The sequence below is a fragment of the Hippopotamus amphibius genome, chromosome 1, assembly GCF_030028045.1.
Source record: "Hippopotamus amphibius kiboko isolate mHipAmp2 chromosome 1, mHipAmp2.hap2, whole genome shotgun sequence".
NCBI lineage: Eukaryota > Metazoa > Chordata > Mammalia > Artiodactyla > Hippopotamidae > Hippopotamus > Hippopotamus amphibius.
In genome coordinates, this window is record NC_080186.1 from 7,906,752 (window position 1) to 7,927,873 (window position 21,122).

General features: G+C 61.3%; 1 protein-coding gene across 5 annotated transcripts in view; it reads right to left on the reverse strand.

The window, feature by feature from the left end:
- The window catches only part of CASZ1 (castor zinc finger 1), a 146,580-nt gene that overhangs the window by 2,167 nt on the left and 123,291 nt on the right, over positions 1–21,122 (reverse strand). For 4 of the 5 annotated variants that reach the window (XM_057696155.1, XM_057696150.1, XM_057696164.1 and 1 more), the window contains 15 exons: positions 20,192–21,026; positions 18,784–18,852; positions 17,133–17,223; positions 16,198–16,362; positions 15,068–15,240; positions 13,973–14,820; positions 11,440–11,575; positions 11,137–11,200; positions 9,716–9,870; positions 9,471–9,593; positions 8,207–8,545; positions 6,488–6,686; positions 4,150–4,321; positions 2,127–2,278; positions 1,851–1,992 (listed from right to left, as the gene is read on the reverse strand). In XM_057696155.1, the coding sequence (XP_057552138.1) occupies positions 1,851–1,992; positions 2,127–2,278; positions 4,150–4,321; positions 6,488–6,686; positions 8,207–8,545; positions 9,471–9,593; positions 9,716–9,870; positions 11,137–11,200; positions 11,440–11,575; positions 13,973–14,820; positions 15,068–15,240; positions 16,198–16,362; positions 17,133–17,223; positions 18,784–18,852; positions 20,192–21,026 (3,663 nt within the window). Of the gene's footprint in view, positions 1–930; positions 1,053–1,850; positions 1,993–2,126; positions 2,279–4,149; positions 4,322–6,487; positions 6,687–8,206; positions 8,546–9,470; positions 9,594–9,715; positions 9,871–11,136; positions 11,201–11,439; positions 11,576–13,972; positions 14,821–15,067; positions 15,241–16,197; positions 16,363–17,132; positions 17,224–18,783; positions 18,853–20,191; positions 21,027–21,122 lie in introns of all 5 variants that reach the window. The other variant, XM_057696171.1, reaches the window with a different exon arrangement.

Consider the following 21,122-nt stretch of genomic DNA (forward strand, 5'->3'; position numbering starts at 1 on the left):
CCCAGAAGGCCCAGCCCAGGCACCACCCTGCTGCACCTTCCGTCTGGGGAACAGACCCCGCCCCCTCCGCAGGTGGAGAGAAACAAGGCCTGAGATGGGCTGGGGTACCGGGCAGGGGGCAAGGGAGGGTCTAGGGCCTGGGGATGGTGGGGAGTGGGGGAGTGGCTGCTTTGGGTCTGAGGTCACAGGGCTGTAGCTGGTGATGCCAGTGACAGAACAGGGGCTGAGTTCCATGGGGCGAACCTTCCCTCTGCCTTGCTCCCCGCCACCCCCCTGGGCTGGCCTGGTGCCTGGCACTCGGGCAGAATGTATGTTAAGAATGCATGGAGGAAGAAGCAGAGCCGGGGTGGGGCCTGCACCAAAGGGCAGGGGAGGGCAGGTCCCGTGCCTGCTGGACAGCAGGTCCAGGGTGGGGCCAGGAGGCACCGCTGCCGTGGAGCACCCCGGGGCCTGGGCCTCTTCCTGCTTGGCTCCGGGGCTGGGGTTTCAGACTGGTGTCAGGACCCTGCAAACCTGGGCGGGTCCCAGGCACCAGCAGCTTTCCCAGGCACATCTCTGCCCCTGTCTCGTGCCGGGCCCCGGGGGAACTCCCCAGAGCAGAGGGGACAGGCTCTGCCTTGCAGAGGGAATGGGGGTGGGGTGGGGCAGGCATGGCCATCTTGGGGCTCTGGCCAGTCGCTGAGCGGGGGTGAACCCCAGGGAGCCCTGGTGGTGATGTTCTGACCCGCCCAGGGCTGAGCAGGAGCAGCAGAGAGGAGCTGTCCTTTGGACAGGGACCAGGCTCTCTGGTCTTGGGGGGTGCGGGGCTGTGAGGCGTGCAGGGTGGCCCTATCCTCGGCCCAGCAGGCCATAGAAAAGGGTCAAATCCTGGACCGTGGCCTTGAGGCTCGGCCAGGGGTACAGACAGTGGTGAAGGCACATGTGAGTTACCTGCGGCATCCTGAACTAGGGGGGCGTCACTTTTTACTGGAGTTGGAGTGGCAGTGACGGGCGGGAAGCTGGGCGGGCTGCTGATGGGGGGGGCCAGGCCCCGGGTGGCTCCGAGAGTGGCACTGAGCAGAGAGTATGAGAGACAGGGTGGAGAAAAGAGGCATGGGAGGGAGGGGAGGGGCGCCCGGAGCGCGGCTGGAGAGAAGGATGGGGTCAGTGGGGGCTGCGGAGCCACGCGGGCAGCCTCGTCACCAGCGGCAGCAGGAGGAGGAAGAGGAGGAGGAGGAGGAGCCGGGCAGCCTGGAGAGGGTGGAGAAAAGCAGAAAAAAAAAAAAAAAACAAAACAAAGAACAAACAAAAAAAGAACCAAAATGAGAAACCCAATGGCAGAAGCAAGTATGATATGAAAACATGTGGACAGATGAGGAGTGGACAGATGCCATGAAGAAGAGAAGGGAGGAGGTGGCAAGAGGAGAGAGAATGGGAGGGGAGGCAGTGCAGGGAGAGGTCACAGCGGGCTGGGGAGGGCCCCACCTGGGGGCCCAGGGACCGTGCTGGGGACACTCGCAGAGGAGCCATAAGAGGGACCAGGGCGGGGTGGGGCCCACCTGCCCCTCTGGCTGGGGGCTGTGCTGCTTTATCCTGTAGCTCTCGGCTTAAGCCTGGGTCCTCTCCTGGAAACGGAAGCCGAGGGCAGAGTGCTGGGGAGGTGGGCAAGGTGGCGGCAGGCAGGCACCCGCGTCCCACAGGCCGGCCGGCCGCCCGGCTCTGCCGCACACGGGCCCGTCCTCCTTTGAGGCCACTTGGCCGTGAACCTGCTGTCCTGAGCCGGACCCAGCGCTGCTGTGCCTGGTGGGGAGGGGCCTGCCCCAGGCTGGGCGCTGCCAGGCCCCGCTGTTCCTTCCTGGCCGCCTGCTCACCTGCCGCGGTGCTCTCGTTGCCCACAGGGGTGCTGGAGCAGCTTCGGTCCATGGTGGAGGACTCGGAGGACATGGCGCCCGGGCTGCAGCCGGTGTAATCCATGTAGTCATCCGTCTCCGTGTCCATCAAGCTCGGGGGGCCCTGAAAGGAAGCGGGGGGCCCTGAGGAAGCTGGGCTGGGGGCTGTGCTGCCCACGAGGGGGGCAGGAGTGGGACAAGGGCGAAGCCCTCTTGCTACCCCGGGTGGGGGAGGGGCAGCCTGCCCGCCCCGCTCACCTGGGAGGAGGGCACACGATCGAAGTTCTTCCCCAGCATCCTCCGCATGTGCTTCCGGGCGTGGGAGGTCATCTGGTGTTTGAGGAGGAAGGAGAACTGGCAGCCCTCCCGGATGCAGTGGAAGTGGCTGTTCACCTGGTTGTACTTGCAGCCTGTGGACACAGCCCCACTTGGCCGTGAGCCTCCCCCACCAGCCGGTGCTCACGGCAGCCCCTGCGTGTTGGGCACTGTTCTGGGCACGGGCCTACGTAGCCAACCAGGCAGACGGCGTCCGGGGAAAGGGCGCTTCCCCTGTGGTGGCGTTCCCGTGAGGAGGGCTGGTAGCACCTCCCCACCCCTACCCCCAGAAAGTCCTAGGCCACCTGGTTGCCCAAAGCCTGGGTCTCCCCTCCACCCTAGCATGGAGGCACAGGACGGGGGCAGGCTGGCCCCCGTTGCCTGTCCCCACACTGAGAGGTCCACGGGCTCCAGGGCAGGAGACCTTAATGACCTGTCCACTAGATCAGCCACCTCCCAGCAAGCTACCTGTCCCCACATCTCCTCTGGGGAGCCCAGGTGCTGCCCGCCCCCAGACCTGGTCGTGATGGCTGCAGGCCGGCTGGCCCTCTGCCCTGCCCCCACCCACCCCGGCTTTGCTCTGGGCTCAGAACAAATAGAGCGGGCCGGACTGGAACGGTATCAGCAGAGGGCAGGTGAAGGCCTGCCCGTTGCCATGGCACCTGAGCTGGCCAGGTGTCTTATATCATCCCCCAGCTTCGTTTGGCCCCAGCTACCACCCAAAACACCCAAACTGAGTAAATAACGGCAACTGCAGAATACTCTGACACCTGTAAACTGAGCCCAGGGATGGCACAGGCCACCGAGTGTTGACATCTGTTGCCGTGATTACCAGCCCTCTCTCAGGCCATGAATTACTTCTGAATGAATACTTGAAGGAAAGGTTTGTTTCCTTTCTGGTCTGGCAGTTGACTTTGAACATCTCACCCTTCCCCTATGCCGTGGCCAGTCTGCTGCAGGCAGCAGCCCCACCTCTGCTCCCCCTGGGCCCTGCTGCCTGCCCACCTGCGTCACAGCAGACCTTGTATGCCGCCCAGGTGTCTGCACCCAGCCTGCTTGGCTCCCACCTGCCTTCCAGTTTCCGGTCTCCTCCTGGGCAGATTCCTGCCTCACATCCGCAGGCCCGTGTACACGGGGCTCCATCCTGAGGCAGGAGGATGGGCTCTGCCCTCTCTCTGCTGGTCCTGGCACCCCCTCCCCACAGCGTCCCCAGGGCAAGCTGGGGCCAGCGAGCTCCTCGGGGAGGCCTTGTTCCAGGGCTGGGGGGCAACTTCCCTGCCGAGGGCTCAGCTCGCAGCAGCAGAGTTAACTCCGAGGCATCTGCCCCGAGTTCCAGGCCACATCCTTGCCCCGTGGCCACCTCACTCCAGGTCACCCCAGGTCACTCAGATGCTCTGAGCTAAGCCCACCATGTACCTGCTTGTCCCTCCAGATCCCCAGCACCAAGCACAGCGCCGGCCAAAGCGGACGCTCAAAACAGACCATAGCTGCCACTTCCACCCACCCCTCACCTCCCACAGCAGCACAGAGCCTGCCGCACGGCTGCTGCTGTCAGTGTCTGCCGAGTAAATGAGCGAACCATGAACAAACCACGGTCCGTTCTGGGGAAAACCCTAGTAGTTAAAGCCGTGGGAAGACATCTCAGGGCAGAGAACTTCAGGAACTCCTAACACTCGCCTGTAAGGCTCTCCTGATAAGAAAAGGAAAAAGAACCAGGCCTGGATCCCAGAGACAAGGCTCCAGGAGCTTTCCCTGGGGGTGGGTGGAGCGCTGGGAGTCACCCTCACCCCTTTTCCTAGGCTCTTGGGGTTCTGTTTCCCTGGTTTGACGATGCCTGGCCTGTGATATCTGTGACATTTTTTTAAAAAAAACACAGAGCCTGATGTATGGGTCCCAGGGCCTCAGGGGCCAGAGCCCAGCCCTGCCACCTGCTGCAGTTCCCTGCCCGCAGCCCAGCCTTCGGTACCTAGCCTGCCGCACTCCTCACGCTTGGTGAAGTACTTGAACCCGTTGGCTGCCCGCCGCTCAGCTTTCTCATGCTTCTTTATGTGCCACGGCAGCTTGGTGGTGATGTTGGTCACAAAGTAGCAGCCGGTCCGGAGACAGTGGTAGTGCCCACGCATCCGGAACTCGCAGTGCTGCAGGGAGGGACAGGAGAGTCAGGGCCAGACAGGTGACTTCTGTAAGCCCCTACCTGCCCTATGCCTCTGGGCTGTGGCAGGCCCTTTGCATGTGTGTGTCCTTCCACGCTCAAAATCAGCAAACACAACTGTGTAAAGACCTTTTACAGTGTTAAAAAACACTAAGTCCCTTTTGTCATTTGACCAAAATATCCTACCTGGTATTCTTTCCATCTCTTTCTAAACCCACACCCAGTGCAGACATTACTAATTAATCCTAGCATGCCTCTCTGTGTACCCAGACCTAGGCAGACATGACTAATCCATCTGCGCACTCTGTGTACCCAGGCTAGGCAGACATCACTAATCCATCTGCACACTCTTCTCTGTGTGCCCAGACTAGGCAGACATGAGTAATCCATCTGCACACTCTTCTCTGTGTGCCCAGGCTAGGCAGACATCACTGACCTATCCTAGCACTCTTCTCTGCCCAGACCTACACAGACATGACTAATCCATCTGCGCACTCTTCTCTGTGTGCCCACACTAGGCAGACATCACTGACCTATCCTAGCACTCTCCTCTGTGTGCCCAGACTAGGCAGACATCACTAACCTATCCTAGCACTCTTCTCTGTGTGCCCAGACCTAGGCAGACATGACTAATCCATCTGCACACTCTTCTCTGTGTGCCCAGACTAGGCAGACATGAGTAATCCATCTGCGCACTCTTCTCTGTGTGCCCACACTAGGCAGACATGAGTAATCCATCTGCACACTCTTCTCTGTGTGCCCACACTAGGCAGACATCACTGACCTATCCTAGCACTCTTCTCTGTGTGCCCAGACCTACACAGACATCACTAATCCATCTGTGCACTCTTCTCTGTGTGCCCAGACTAGGCAGACATCACTAATCCATCTGTGCACTCTTTTCTGTGTGCCCAGAATAGGCAGACATCACTAATCCATCGGTGCACTCTTTTCCGTGTGCCCAGCCTAGGCAGACATCACTAACCTATCCTAGCACTCTTCTCTGTGTGCCCAGACTAGGCAGACATGAGTAATCCATCTGCACACTCTTCTCTGTGTGCCCAGACTAGGCAGACATCACTAACCTATCCTAGCACTCTTTGTGTGCCCAGACTAGGCAGACATGAGTAATCCATCTGCACACTCTTCTCTGTGTGCCCAGACTAGGCAGACATCACTAACCTATCCTAGCACTCTTTGTGTGCCCAGACTAGGCAGACATCACTAATCCACCTGCACACTCTTCTCTGTGTGCCCAGACCTAGGTAGACATCACTAATCCATCTGCGCACTCATCTCTGTGTGCCCAGACTAGGCAGACATCACCAATCCATCTGTGCACACTTTTCTGTGTGCCCACACTAGGCAGACATCACTGACCTAGCACTCTTCTCTGTGTGCCCAGACCTAGGCAGACATCACTAACCTATCCTAGCACTCTTCTCTGTGTGCCCAGACTAGGCAGACATGAGTAATCCATCTGCACACTCTTCTCTGTGTGCCCACACTAGGCAGACATCACTAACCTATCCTAACACTCTTCTCTGTGTGCCCAGACTAGGCAGACATCACTAATCCATCTGCACACTCTTCTCTGTGTGCCCAGACCCAGGCAGACATCACTAACCTATCCTAGCATTCTCCTCTGTGTGCCCAGACCTAAGCAGACATGACTAATCCATCTGCGCACTCTTCTCTGTGTGCCCAGATCTAGGCTCAGACTCCTTCTCAATGCACTCTGCCAGGCAGCCCCTACAAGTCTTGGGGCTAGGCCTTTATAATGAATCTGATGTGCCCTTCCTGTCTGGTACATAGACAGTTCAATCTCTTTATCTGTCTAATGGGCTTATTTAAAAATTCCAGGCCTCTGGGGAAAGGGAGCATAGCTGTTCCAGGATGGGCAGAATGATGTCCAGCATATGGCCATCACCAAGGGTTAGGATGAAATGACAGACCTTACCAAATGAGAACCAAGCCGAACCCCTGCCCAGGGGTCTCCAGGGACCTAGGGGCAGACAGTGTCCTTTCCAAAGTCTGGAGGAGGCCAATTACAAAAGGGTGTGAGAAACAGAGTCTTGGCTAGGAGGAACTGGTCCTGGGCCCTGTGCCTCCCTGCCCCCACCCCAGGCCCCACCCCGCCCGCCTTGCTGACCTGGTTGGGACAGAGGCACTGCAGGGAGTAGTAAGCAAACTGGTCTCGCACGTTCACCAGGTTGTTGTTGGGGTTGATGTGGTCCAGGCAGTGAGACTCGGCCTTGCCAGAGGTTTTGCAGACGTACTTGCAGTTCCCAAAGAGACAGTGGAAGTGGAACTTGTTGGCATACTTGCAGTCCGTTGCGAGGCAAGGATCACTGGAATGAAACCACGGCCCAGAAGGTCATTGGCATTCCCGGTGCCCTCCCCGCCGATGTCCTGACATTTGCTCATGCCGGGATTCTGCTCCCCAGTCCCCCGTGGCGCAAACAAGAGGAATGGCCCCTGGGCTACCCTCCTGCTCAACAGGATGATTCGGCCAGAGACTACAGATCCCAGCATGCAATCCTGCCTTCTTTTTCAAGCTCTGGTGGCACATAAGGGATTGCGCTATGCAGGCTGCCCAGAGCACTGCATGCTGGGACACGTAGTTTCCATGGCCACACCTCAGGATTATAGATAACGATGGCTGCAATCACTTCTTGGATATGAAAATGAAGGATGGTGCTGCCAGGCCTGGCGGGACGCCAGCGAGGGCCTGGCTGACGTGGCACAGGCAGTGCCCTGGCGGTGGCTGACTGACAGGGTGCAGATGGGTGGGCAGCCCTACCAGGAAACTCTGCTACCACGGGGCCTTGGCCAGTGGGAACGGGTGCCTGGCGTCAGGTCCTGCTGAGGCTCAGCTGCTGGGGCTTCCAGGGTCAGCTCGGGGTTCAGGGCTGCCACCCACTCCGCGAACCTCACGAGCCAGCTGAATGGTGGGGCGGGTGGGGTGGGAAGGGGTGCCGGGCAAGCTCCCACGGCTGGCCTGCCTGGGGCGGCAGCCCCCGCCCCAGAGCCCCGCTTCCCAGGCTGCAGGCAGGTGCTCTGCTTCGGCGGACAACACAGCCGCCCCCCACATCCACATCGGACCTGGGGTGGGAACTCCAACCAAGGCCAGGACGCTAAGAGGGCTGCCCCTTTGGGGAGGTGAACAGAGGAAGGGAAGCTGGGAAAGGGACAGAGAGGAGGGCAGGTCCCCTGCCATGCCATGGGCCCAGCCCCAGGTGCTCAGAGAGGGAGGACAGCTGCCACTCAGGTGGTGTGTGTTCATATCCAATTTATTACTTTTATTGAGAACAGGAAGCCGCACACATCACGATACAGAGTCACCGTTCTCGCCGCAAGGAGCCACCACCATCCAGTGAGGAAGGTCCCTTCCACCCCTGAGAGCTCAGACCATCGTGCAGGTGGGTGGGGGCTCAGAGGAGGACCTAGCCCCCCTCCCCCGACCCGTGATTTCACTGCTCTGCAGAGACTGAGCCATGGGCGTGAGCCACAGAGACCAACAAGGAGGCCTAGAGGGAGACACAGCCCTCCTTGCTGGGTGAGGACCACCACTCCCAGCCCACCCAGGCTGGTCCTCGCAGCGTCACCACTGGCCTCTCTGCAACAGTGGCCACCACCTCCACCATCTCCCCCCGCCCTGGCCGCCTGCGCTGGGAACGGGCAGTGAGGTCTAAGCAGCAAGCAGCAGCTTTGGCTAGAAGGACATCACCCGATGACTGTGTCCCAGAGAGGCTGGGGACCGCCAGGGCTGCCGCAGGGGGAGGAGCAGGGCCTCCTCAGCTGCCCTCGCTAGCACCTACTCCCGAGACACACGGGGGACACAGGACTCCCGGCTGATCGAGGGACTCACTTCTCCTGGAACTGGAGGAATCCGGGTTTGACCTGGGGCTTGGCGTTTTCTAGAGAAGTCGTTGCCAAGGGCGAAGTGGGCAGGTGAGGCACTGACGCTGGAATCTGAGGCATCTGGGGTATGGTGGAAGCCAGCTGCTTCCAGGCGAGCAGGGTGGGGGTGGAGGGCACGGCGGCCAGGCTGGGAGTGGGCCCCTCGAGAGAGGAAGCCGTGGCCGTGGTGACAGGAGGCGCTGGAGGGGATGAGGGGGCCAAGGAAGGTTTGGTCTCAGCAGCCGAGGCCGGGAAGGAAGCCTCCGCGTTTCCTTTCACGGCTCCTCCCTCTGTCCGGAAGTGGAAGCTGCGAGACAGAAGAGGGGGTCTCAGGTGGGGGCCAAGAGGGCCCTTCCCTGGCATCCCTGCCTGCTTGTGTACGACCCCATCACGAGCCTAGGGGCCCAGGGTCCCCACCGCATCTTCAGTGCCAGCTGCCAGAGGCCTCCCACCAGGAGGAAAGGACTGAAAGCATACTGCTGTGTCCTCTGATCTTGAACTTGGGCTTCTGGCTCTGCCCTAACTACACCTTCCTACTTGTGACCTTCCTGATATGCTGCCCCTAGCTCCTCCCTGCTCAGCAGGGGGTGGGCACAGCAGGTCCAGGCTCATGAAGCCCGACCTCCCAGAACCTGCTCTGAGATTTAAAGGTGGGTCTCAGACCCGCAGATGGGCTCCCTAAGCACGGAGAAGAGCCTGACCCAGGGCTTAGGGAGCAGTGAAGATCTGTTTTAAATGTTTACAAGTTCTGGGTTCATTTACAGTAGCCGGCCGGGCTTGCTGCTTTTCAGCTCAATGAATCTTACAAAATAATTTCATTATTTTTAGGTCAAAGAGAATCTACAAACGCAATACTGTGGCTTGGAAAGGCCTTCACCTAGGGTCCCTGCCGGGGTCAGAGCTGGGTCTCTCCAGCCGGCTCTGCAGAAGCATCTGTGGGAGGGCTGGCGGCTGCACGGGGCCCGGGGGAGAAGCGGCTCTTGCTCAGGGTGGGGCCTGGGTGGGCTCAGGGGCCCTGGCTGGGGGCTGAGCCAGTGGGAGGATGGGGACGCCTGCCTTTTGCCAGGCGGCACCTTCTGAGAAGCCAGCTCAGCTTCTGAGGTCTCGTGGGAACTGCACAGGTCCTGCTTGGAAGGCAGCTGGAGGCCTGTGCAGCCCCCAGCCCCACCCAGCCCTGAGCCAGTCTGGGACGAATGGGGCTAGTTTTCAATGGGCCCTGGACCCCCACTCACTTGGCATGTTTGATGGCCCCGTCCAGGGTGCTGAAGAGCGCGCCGCACTCCTCCACCACGCAGTGGAAGTGGGCCTTGTGGAGGAAGTCACAGTGGGCGTCGCAGAAGTCCTTGGTGCCAAACCTGGCAGAGGAGCCAGCTGCTTAGAGGAGACCCCGGCGCTCTGGCGGGGCTGGGGCGGGGGGCGGGGCTGGACACCGGCCCCCGGGACCCGTGGGCACGGCCCTTCCCTCCCCCTTGCTCACCTGCGAAGGTACACCTTCCAGGGCTCTGACAGCTTCTCCTGAACCAGCGCCTTCACGGCCTTGCCCAGGAAGGGCGAGGACTCCCCGGCGGGGCTCCCCTCCGCTTCCGTCTTGATGTTCAACAGGCTGCCGAGGCTGGGGTTGCCCTGAGACATCTGCGAGGAGGACGGGCCCGTGCTTCAGGCTGGGGACCTCAGGACACCTGACCCGACTGCCCCGGGAGCAGCGGCGGCTCTGGGCCGCTCGGGCCTCTCCAAACTGACCCGCGCATCGCGGAGCTGGCGGCCGGGAGGAGAGGAGGCCCGACCCTGCGAGGCTTTGGCCACAGAAGAGCCCGCTCTGAATGGACGCTGCCGCGGGTGGCCTGCAGCGCCGCCCTGGCCCCGCGGAGCTGCCAGGGCTCCGCCGCACAAACCCCGTGCTGCTGGGAGCCATCACTCAACCTGAGGCTGAGACTCAGGGCACACACTCCAGCCCAGCTCTCCCCAGACTTCCAGGCTCCCTGGTTATTTTCCTGCCAGGTTTTCAAAAGAAGTGCAGGAGGAGGAGGGATGAGGGGAACCCCCACGAATTCCTTGAGAACAAGAGAAGGCACACAAAGGAGGCGCAGAGAGGGAGGGAGGGAGGCTCGCTGCTGCGGGCCGCGGAGGGGGCGGGGAGTGGGGGGTAAAGGCTCGACCCACGCGGGGTGTGGGGCGCCAGCAGGAAGGAACAAGGGGGTGCGGGGTGCAGTGACCCAAGGACGGCAAAGGGGAGCAAGAGAGCAAACGGGCGGGGGCAGGTGGAGGGCGTGGGCGCCGGGGCGGAGGCCAGCGGGAGGCCCGCCCCGGGAAGTCCGGCCCAGGCCCAGCTCTCTCCTCAGCAGTCACTCGTGTACAGTAACCAAATTAATCTTGCTGTAGTCAAATTTATCATGTGAAGGGGGAAAATATATTTGAGATGATGTATAATTTACAAAGACCCTGCATTATTTAAAATAAATATTCTGGAGCGACCTCTGCGGAAGGCGTCCGAGACCATCACTCAACCCGAAAAGTGGGAATTGATGCTTTGCTCCCACTTTAGGGCCCCCCCCCAACCTTTTTGTTTAAACAAACAAAACATATATAAAATAAATACAATTAATAACTAAGAGCGAAAGAAGTTAGAGGGCTCTGGAAAAGCTTTTGGAGCCCTCCATCTGAAGGGAAAAAAAGGGTGTCAGAGGCTGGAATATATTTCTTCAGCCAGTTCATTAAATTAATTTGTAAGCAGTGGCTCTGAAATTATATCCGATGAAAAATGGCCTCAAAATTTAAATGGTACAAACTCATCTTATTAGAGGCAAAACATTCAAAAACAAACACCTCCCCTCCACCCCCCGGCACGGCTTTCATGTCTCCGGGTGGGGGGATGGGAGGCGTGTGATGAATGGTTCTTACCTTATTCATAAGCGAGGATAAAAGAGATGAATTTGCCGGGACTGCGTGGCCATTTGATTCATTACTGGAACACACAAACCAAGGGGCTTTAGCTCAGACGGTACGTGGGACCAAGCCCAGAGACTCACCCCTCCCAGCCGGCCCCTGGGGCTCGGCCCCCGCCTGCTACATCTGCCTGGGCAGGAGGAGGACCCCTTGTCAGGAGAGGCTGGTCCCTGGCCCCGTGGAGCCTTGGCTCCGAGGGTGCTGTCCCCAGAGCCTCCTGCAGGGGGGCAGCGCTGGGAGGCCTGGGCCTCGCCTCACCTGGGCTCCTTCACAGTCAGGTCTAAAGTGCGGTCCTGGGAGGCCTCGTGGGGACCTGGGACGCCAGCACTCTCACCGGGCTCCTGCTTCACCTGGGCTGGGGGGAACCTGGCAGGGGCAGCCTGCTGCCCGTTTCCTACAGGGGAGGGGAGGGAAGAGGGTGTTAGAGGGACCGAGGGCTTCCTATGGGCACACGCCGGGGGCCCCCCCGAAGCGAGGGCAGCGGGCCGGGTGGGCTGGGGCCCCTGGGGGGACCTGGTTGCTGGTCAGCGGTTCTCCCCACGGACGTGATCGTTTGTGACGCGTCCCCCGTGTGGCAAGTCTTCAAGTGATAATTATTGCAAAATTATGTCAAAGTTGTCCTGGCTCAGGGCCTCCTGGAGGAGAAGGGCGGGAGGCTGGGGAGGGGGCTGGGACGGGGGTGGGCGCCCTTCATTTTCTCCACCGACTGTCACAGTCAATTTGTGGGGCTGCCGCTTAGGCTTTTATTAAAGACTCTGTTAATGCTGAGGGAAAGTGGCAGATCTAGACTGGGAGCTGCGCCCCCTCTGCAGGTCCCGTCCCCACTGTTGCCAGGGCGACGGCCCTGCCTTCCACTGAGCATGCCCAGAAGGGGCATCTGCTGTGTCAGGGCTATGGAAGCTGACAGCCAATCAGAGCGGTTCAAACTATGTGACCTCGCCCGTCAAGCTGTCCAGGGCAGGGACATGAGGCCCACCCTGGCCAGGGTGGGCTGGACGGGGTGGGTGCGGGGAGCTGGCAGGGCGTGGGCACGGGGAGGGGTGGGGGAAGGCTGGAGCTGGGTGGGCAGAGGATTCGGGAGGCCAAGCAGAACAGGGCAAAAGAAGTTGCTGACAGGAAGATGTCCACTGAGCCTTTCCCCACAATCCCCAAGTGACTGGAATATTAATCTGCCCCAAGGCGCTGCAGCTGACAGAGAGCTGCTTCACAGACAGCAAGTGGCATTTTATTAAAAAATAAAGGAAAATGACCCCCTCCCCTTCACTTGACCTTTCTTTTCGGGGAAGGAGCTTTTTCCAAAGAAAAGAAAGTACTTGACACTCTGGCCACTGAGCCCCGTGTGGCCCCAGCCTGCAGGCACCGGGCCAGAGGCGCGTGGCCCCAGGCAGTCTGGCCTGTCCCTCCACACTTGGAGTGGAAGGTGGGTCACAGCGGATGGGAGTGTCCCGTTGGGAAATGATAGCTTTCAGAACTCAGAGTCCACATTTCAGGAGCTCCCCAAAGCCACGCGCCCAGGGTCCCCAGGGAAATCGGGCCCTGACCCTCCTGCCAAGCACTGGTCTCTCTGGGGGCACTGGGCAGAGCCCTGGGTGGGCTGCAGGGCCCCTCAGTCTTGGCGGGTCTCGAGACAGTCTCACAGAGAAGCAGGGCACACGGGCTCAGGAGCCAGACTGCTGAGGTCCAAGTCTCGACTTGGCCACCTCCCGGGGGGTGTACCTGGGGACAGACTATGCCCCCAGTGTTCCATCAACTCCACAAGGCAGGACTCTGTCTTCTTCCCCGCCGCGTCCCCAGCACCGTCTCGGTGCCAGGCCCGCCAGCAGGTGCCCTCGTGAGCACCCGTGGCTGGTGAATGAATGAACAAACGAAGGAATGAAGTGAGCCACGTCCCAGAGGTGAGCCCAAGTCTTCTTAAGGATGTGATTAACGCTAATTACCCGGATGGGGGAAACAGAAGGAGAGGAGCGAGGGAAACAGAAAAGCAAGAAGAAGAAAAAAAAAAAAGAGTAAAAAGAGTAAAAAATTTTTTTAAAGAGCAGAAAACTTGAGAGAAAGAACGACTCTCCACGATGAGCCAGAGGAAGGACAGAGAAGTGACTTGGTGACTCCGACATGGCAGCCACTGGCCGCATGTGGCTCAAGTAAAAGAAATTCCAATCGAAGTCCAGGTCCTGGGTCACGCTAGCCAATGTCAAGCGCTCAACAGCCATGTGACCAGCGGCTACCATGTTGGACAGCACAGAATAGAAGGTTTCCACTATCCCAGAACGTGCTACTGGAAAGTGCTGATGGAGGGGGAGACCCTGGGAAGGGCATCCTTGGCCTTGAGAGGCTGTCCAGGCCTGAATCCCCTGAGCATCCCTGTAGTGTGGCCACCCTGCCACCGGGCTGGACTCATGTCCCCTCCGTCACCTGGAGGAGCCCCAGGGAAGCCTGGGGCTCCGGGACTGCTGACACTAGGGGCGGGACTCGTGACACGGCAGGGTGGGGGGAGCTGGCAGTTGCTCCGGGATGCACAGGTACCCTGTGAGGGCGGGATCATTGCCTCCGCCTCACAGATGAGAAAACAGAAATAAGAGTTGCCTAGGGTGGGTGGGCCAGAAGGAGGGGCCCCCAAAAGGAAATAAGGAGGACAGAGGCAGAGACCAGGCAAAGAGGGGGATGGGGTCTTGGGGGCAGGGAGTAGAAAGGAACCTCTGCCAGACACCCCCTGTCCTGCTCTGCACTGAGGCCAGGGAGCTCCTGGGGTCGGAGAGGTGCTTGCTTCCCAGGCAGGGTCCAGCCTGCTCACCTGGGTCAAAGGTGGCAGAGGGCTTGAGGGCGGCTGCAGCCAGCCTGGCCATCATGGGTGAGATGAGGCCCTTGCTCGCTGAGATCCTCTCCATGATGGAGGCCGGGGGCACGGGGACAGAGGCGGCTGCAGCGGCGGCAGAGTCGCCAGCTCCCGAGGCAGCCAGCGCGGGTGTGTCGGGGGTTACTGATGCTGTTGTCCCGGATGACATGGTACCCATGAGGCCAGGGGCACCCACAGGCAGGGAGGCACTGCCCCGGCCCGGAAGGATGGGGAAGTAGGGCGTGGCACCGGGCAGGCCCGAGTTGGAGAGGGCCAGTGCCAGGGGGATGGAGCCAGGCAGGCCCTGGGCCAGCAGCCCCGAGATCTTGCTGTTGGGAGGCTTGGTGGCGCTGGGCACAGCCTCGGAGGTGGCAGTGGCGGTGGCCAGGGAGGCGGAGGACTGCTGGCTGGTGGGGGAGGCGCTCAGGCTGGAGTTCTTGCTGCTCAGGGCCGAGAAGTCGACCAGGTCGTCATTGCTGGACTCCTCGTGCTCCGTGTCCTTGGCGCCCAGCAGCGAGGGCGGCAGCCCCAGCACGCCCGAGCCCGAGGCGCGGATGTGCCGGCGCTCGTGCTTGCGCTTGTGCGAGGTCATCTGGCTGGTGGAGGTGAAGGTGAAGCCGCAGCCGGCGCGGATGCAGTGGAAGTGGTTGGTGGCCTTGCTGTACACGCAGCCCTCGTACTTGCACTCCTCGTACTTGTAGAACTTCTTGAAGCCATCCTTGGCGTAGGCGTCGTCCTTGATGTGGTAGCTTTTGTGCTTCTCGATGTCACACTTGTTCTTAAAGGTGAATGTGCAGCCAGGGCGCCTGGCGGGACATCGGGAGGCTGTCATGGGGCCTCGTGGGGCCAGGAGGAGGCCCTGCCCTGCTCCCACGGTGGCCCCGGGAGGGACGGGCCTCCGGGGGGAAGACCAGCCCGGACACTAAGGCAGCGGCCGCTCCTCTTCCTACTCCCCGGAGGAGGCAGGGCCCCGAGCCACCCACCGGCCTGGTGCCCTGCCTGCCTGCCGTCCCCGCCCAGGCCAGGAGGCCTCCCCGGCTGCCTCCCGCTCACCTGCAGTGGAAGTGCGTGGTCTTCTGCCCGTAGAACTGGCAGTCGGCCGTGCCGCAGTCCTCAGTGGCTCGGAAGCGCTGGAAGCCGTCATTGATGAGCTGGGTGTTCTTCTTATGGAAGTTCTCGTGGGTCATCACGTCCGACGTGCTCGTGTACACCTTGTTACAGCCCACCTGCAGGGGCCAGAACGGCAGTCAGGGGAACTGAGGCCGGGCACCCCTGCAAGGTCCGAGCGGCTGGGCCGCTCAGGGCAGCTGACCCTGCTCGGGGGAGCTTCGGCACCTGCGAACATCCAACTGGTGGAACCGAGGTTAAGGAAGGACGACCCGTCAGGCCCCCAGGGCCTGGCCTGTGCAGGGCGCACGTCCCCTTCGGAGAGCCCTGGATGCCTCCCCACACAGGCGTGGGAGTCCTGTCCCGCAGGGGGTGGCTTTTGGGTCCCCCATCTGTGGCTCTACCTCTACAGCCCCTGGGCTGAGCAGGGCTGGACCCTGGGCCCTGGCGGTCACCTCCAGCCCAGGCACTTGTTTGGCGGACAGCTCCTGGCGCAGGGCCCTCCCCACCCCACCCTAGCTGGGCCAAGGCAGGCAACGTTGCCATATTGAGTAAAAACCAGTGGAATCTGAACACTCTTGAGAGCTGGGCCGTGCCAGTGTCTGCACCATCTCAGAGCCCAGAGCGCGCGCCCCCCTCTCCTCCGGGCCCAGGTTGTTTCACGGAGGCCCTAACAACCCCCTGACAAATGCCGGGGGAGGCTCAGCGGCTGCTATGCGCAGCCCAAAGTCGCTCCCCCTGGACCTGACACCTTGAAAAAGCCCAGACTCTGCGTGGCATTAAAACAAAGAATTAAACAAAAACCTCCTCAGGAACCATTTGCAATGCTGCTCTTGGTGTTAAAGCCTGAAAAATGTCCGTCTGTATAAACAGCTTGCTGAATTTCACCCGCACCAAGTATGGCCATGGGGAAGGCCCACCTGGCCCACCGGACACGGCCCAAGCCTGGGCCCCCGGGACCCTCTCCTCTGGCCGTCCAGCCCTGGGAGGGGAGAGAGGGAGGGGCCCGACCAGGGCGGGCCGGCCTCTGCGTGTGGGGGGGGGGGGGGGGGCGCGGGCGGTCAGGGTTGGGGCACCTGCATGCAGTGGTAGTGGGTGCTCTTCCCGTTGAGGTGGCAGCCGTGGTAGTAGACGCTGCAGTCGTCCAGTGGGCTGAAGCGCATGAAGCCGTGCTGCAGGGAGTTGTCGCGCTTCTTGTGCATGTTGTAGTGCCGGATCACATCCTGCTTGCTCGTGAATCTCTGCCGGGAGAGGGCCCGGTGGGCAGGAGGCCGGGCCTGGCCCCAGGGCCCGCCGGTCTCCTTCTAAATAACCCTGTTTGGGTGGAGGCAGCCCAGACTGCCCCAAGGCCGGCACCCTGGACTCTGGAGGGAACAATTCCGAAGGTTCCAGAACCAAAGACCCTTCCCTGACCTCCCCCCCCCAAGCCTCCCCATCAGCAGGCCCGGGAGCAGAGAAGATGCATCGGGCCAGGCCTTTCAGGTAGGGGCTCTGATAGGTGGCAACGCATTTTGTCACGCGCCACCTGTGGGCTCTGCCAGGCTGGGCTCCCTGGGGACACAGAGGCAGTGGCCTCCTGCAAACCGCCTGCACCCCCTTCTTGTTCGCTTGCTCTGCACTTAACCAGAGGGTGGCTTTGAACATAAGGGACAATCTATCTGAGCCTTAACATAATCATCTATAAAATGGGGGCAGTGATACCAGCCTCATGAGGACACTGGAAGAACCGATCAGATAAGGCCCGCAGGCTGTCCGTGCAGTCCTTGGTGCATGGTGGACGCAGAGAATGGGAGCCTGAATTATCACCACTGGGGATGCAGGCGGCTCTAGGCCCTATCAGACGCCTGTGGGCAGCAATCTGGGAAAGGCTGGGAGTTTTTCTGGGCTCTCTGCCTGTGCAAGTCAAGTTCAGGTGGCCCGAGGAGAACCGGGTAACCCCATCCTGCTTCCAAGAGGCTCCTGTGCCACTGCACCAGGCCGCAGGGGTGGGCCTGCTGCCCGTGGGACATACCTGGTAGTTGCACTCGGGGTCGAGGCAGTGGTAGTGCTCGCGGTACTGGTAGGCGCAGTGGATGTGGCCACAGTGCTGACTGCCTGAGAACCTGCAGGCAAGAGGGGGCGGGCTCAGGCCTCTCTGCATGCCAGCTCCAGGGTCCTCAGCCTGAGCGGCTGAGAAGAGTCTCCTGAGAAGTGCTGGTGGGGTTCGGGGCGCCCTGGGTGGAGGTGTGGAAGGGAAGAGGTGGTCTGCTGGGGTGAAGCAGCCGAGGCCGAGGAGGCCAGGGCGCGCGATGGGGCCGCGGGGAACCCCAGACCCACTGAGCTGCAGACCCAGCCTTATCTGCCCCGGGGGCGAATGCCACATGGGGCACAGAGGCCTGGCACAAGATGGGAGGGGGAAGCTGCGCCAAGCCAGAAGCCAGAGCAGGGTCAGGGGAAGAGACCTGGGGTGGGCTGGCATGAGACGGGGAAGGCACGAGCCCCCGAGGTGGCCCAGCTGCTGTTTCTGCTGGTGCCGCCTGCCCACCCCAGCGCCGGGCCAGGGGCTGGGGACCCCAGCTGGGCCAGCCCAGGGCTCTGGTGCTGAGAGGTGCTAAAGGGCTCTCTCTGTCCTGGGCTTTCCTGACACTTGAAACAGTCCAGAGTCATGAATTTTTAAAGCGCAGCATCTGTTTGGCTTCCTGCGGCAGGGAGCGCACCCTCTGGCCGACTCCGCAGCCAGGGGCCCCCCGTGCCGCCTGCCTCCCGCCTGCCTCCCAGGACACCCTGGGCCTCCTCCGGGCCCCGGCGCTGCCAGGGTGGGGGGCGCACCGCCTGGACGATGGCCACCGGCGACAGCACACCGTGACAACGGTGGACCAGGTGGGGGGCTCTGCCCGCCCGCCCCGCCGCGGCTGGTGTGGGGCTGCGGGAGGGAGTGAGGGAAGCCCCTCGTGGGGGGAGAACCCCTTGCAAATAAATATTTAAGCTGAAGCTGCTAAAAGGGCCATCTGCTGAGGCACTAATAATAATGGTAATAATAATAATAAAGAGAGCAGAGCTGAAGAGACGGGGCGGGGGACACAGAGAAGGATGGCAGAACCGGGGGCAGCGGCGGGGGGCGGGGGGACGAACAGGAAGGCTGCCGCCAGGGCCAACCCCGGCCCTGGGCTGCCCCCCAGGCGCCGGCCGCTGGGGGCCTGAGCTCGGGGAATCTGAGGAGGTGAACATCCTTCACCTGCCATCCCACTGCCTTAAGGATGTAAAGGGGCAGGTCTGGAGTCAGGTGGTGAGGGTCAAGGCCTAGTCCGGGGGAGCACACTGAGGTCACCTGCCCATCCCCCTTCCCATCCCCCATCTCCAGCCCCAAGGCTCCACATGGGCTGTGGAGGGAGGCCCTGCGCTCACCTGTGGCTGGGCCCTGCCACCGGGCCCTTCCAGGTACCCTGCCTAGGGTACAAGCTGCTTAAAGGCATGTGGCCTGGACCACATCAAGGGGGCAGGGGCTCTGAGATGGGACAGAGGGCAGTCCCTGGGGGGAGTTTGGAAGTAGGAGTGTGTGGGGGTGGGGAGGCAGCAGGCACCTTGGTACCAGCGGTCAGATGGACACATGGTCCCAGGGTCCCCAGGCTTTCCTGCCCCCACCCACCCTTCCCTCCATGGCAGCATCCTCCCCTGGGGCCTACCTGGCAATATATTTCTGGTAAATGTTTACATCTTCAGTGACGGCTGGTTTATCTGTGGGCAATCCGTTCCTGATGAGAGACACACAGGGCACAGCTGATTAGCGGATGAGGTGGCCTCATGCCACGGGAGTGTCTGGGGGCAGCTCCCTGCCCTGGGGCCCTGGTCCTTCTCTCCCTCGCTCTGTAGTGTTCTGGACACTTAGGGTGGGACTGGAGAAGTCCTTTGTCATTCAACTAGCACAGGTTCAATTAGCCCACCTTCGAGGGCAGGGCGTGACCTGGAGTCCAACTGCACAGGAAGCCTGGGAAGCTGGGGCCTGGCCCCCTTGCTCACAGGGAGTCAGGAGGCTGCTGGCTGAAGAGGGGTACCAGGTACTACTGGGGAGGACCCCAGGGGAAAGGGCAAGAACAGCACCAAGCGAGTGTGGCTGGGTGGTCGGAAAAGCCTCCCCCAGCCGAGGGCAGCTCCCTAGATCTGCTCCCAGGTTTCTGGACCCGCCTGCAGGAGGGACGGCTCGGGGGAAGAGTCTCACTCCGCCCCGCACATCGATGCGTCAATCATTTTACCTCTGCCTAGGGCTCTGCGCTGGGGGTGCCCCCCCCACCCCAGCCTCCCACCTCTCTTGCTGCCTTCCCCGTGGCGCAGGCTCTGAACCCAGGAGCCACGGCCACCAGCTCAGACCCCAGAACCCCCCATGCAGAGTAGGGCTTTCCCAGCCAACCAGAAGCCCATAACTGGCCCTCGTGGTGGCAGGCAGAGAAAGCCTGTCAGGGCAGACAGGGGTTACAGTACTCCGCGCCCTGTGTGTTAGCAGATGAGCGCGTGCACGGGAGCACAGGAAGACCCTGGAGATACTGCAGGTGCGCGTCCAGACCACTGCAATAAAGTGAATGTCACAATAAAGCGAGTCACACGCATTTTTTTTGGTTTCCCAGAGCACAGACAACTTCCGTTTACACTATACTGTAGTCTATTAGGTGTGCAATAGCATTCTGTCTGAAAAAGCAATGCATATGCCTTAATCAAAAAATGCTTTATTGCTAAAAAATGCTAACCGTCAGGTGACAAGCCAGGGTTGCCACAAACCTTCAATTTGTAAAAATACGCAACATCTTTGAAGCGCAATAAATAAGGTGTGCTTGCACCTGGTGTGAGAGCGTGTGTGCGCACAGCAAGATGTGTCGTGTGCGAGTCCGTGAACTGAGTCTGAACAGTTATGTATGCAGGGGAGCGTGTGGGCGTGCGCACGCGTGTGGAAGCATGTGTGTGAGAACCTGGGTGCACAGTGAGATGCATGAGGTGTGGGTGTGGGTGTCCGCAAGGGTGAGCTTCAGAGGCAGGAGGTGGGCCTCCGGGCCACTCCAGTCCCAGGCGCAAGGCTGGCAGTGAGGGCGGCGCATGCCTTACTTGACAGTGGAGACGGTCCCCGTGGTGATGGAATCTGTTTTGGAGAAGGCTGACTTCAGGTACTCAGGAGTGTTGAAAGGCAGGGAGGCAGGTGGCTCAGGGCCTGGCCCAGGGGCGCTGGGAGCAGTGGGCACACTGGTGAGGGGTGCAGGAGCCAGGCTGGGGGTGGGCGGAGCCTTGGCGGGGCCCGGCTTCTGGATGGCCCGGACGTCATACTTGGAGGGGCGCCCCACCTTGCCCGTCTTGAAGGCGATGGCCCCGCCCATGTCAGGGCTGCCCTCCCCGGGCTTGAAGAGGTGCAGGTACTTGACGTTCTCCAGGTCATACTTCGATGGCTTCTTGTAGGCGCTGCCGTTCTGGGGCCGCAGGTTCTCGCCCGTCTTCAGTTTCTGGATGAAGAAGTCGTACTTGGAGGCGCGGGCCACCAGGCCCTGCATGGGGACACTGCTGTGTGAGGGCAGGGGCAGGATGGTGGCCTTGGTCTCCAGGTGCGCCGTGCTGCTGGGCAGCCGCAGGCCAGGCAGGGGCCCCAGCGCCTCCTTGCCCGCCCGCCCCTCGGCCGTGGTGCCGTGGGCCGGCCAGGACAGCTGCTCGCCGGCCTTGAGCTTGCGGATGTACTCCTCATACTTGGAGAACCGCGCCCGCTTGCTGAGGGCGTCCTCGGAGGCAGGCAGCACGGAGGAGGCGGCTGCCTCAGGGGTGGAGCCCGCGTGCAGCTTCTCGAAGCTGATCTTCCTGGCCAGCTCGTCCCTCGTGTTCTGGTCATCGTAGCCAAACATGCCAAGGAACTCAGTCATGGTGGAGGCGGCGTAGTCCCGCAGCGAGGAGGCCTCTCCTGCGGCGGGGAGGAGAGGGGCCGTCACCTCTGGGAGGCAGCAGGGTAGCCAAGGGACAGGACCCCACCCCCCCCCCCAGAGAGGGAGGGGGCCGG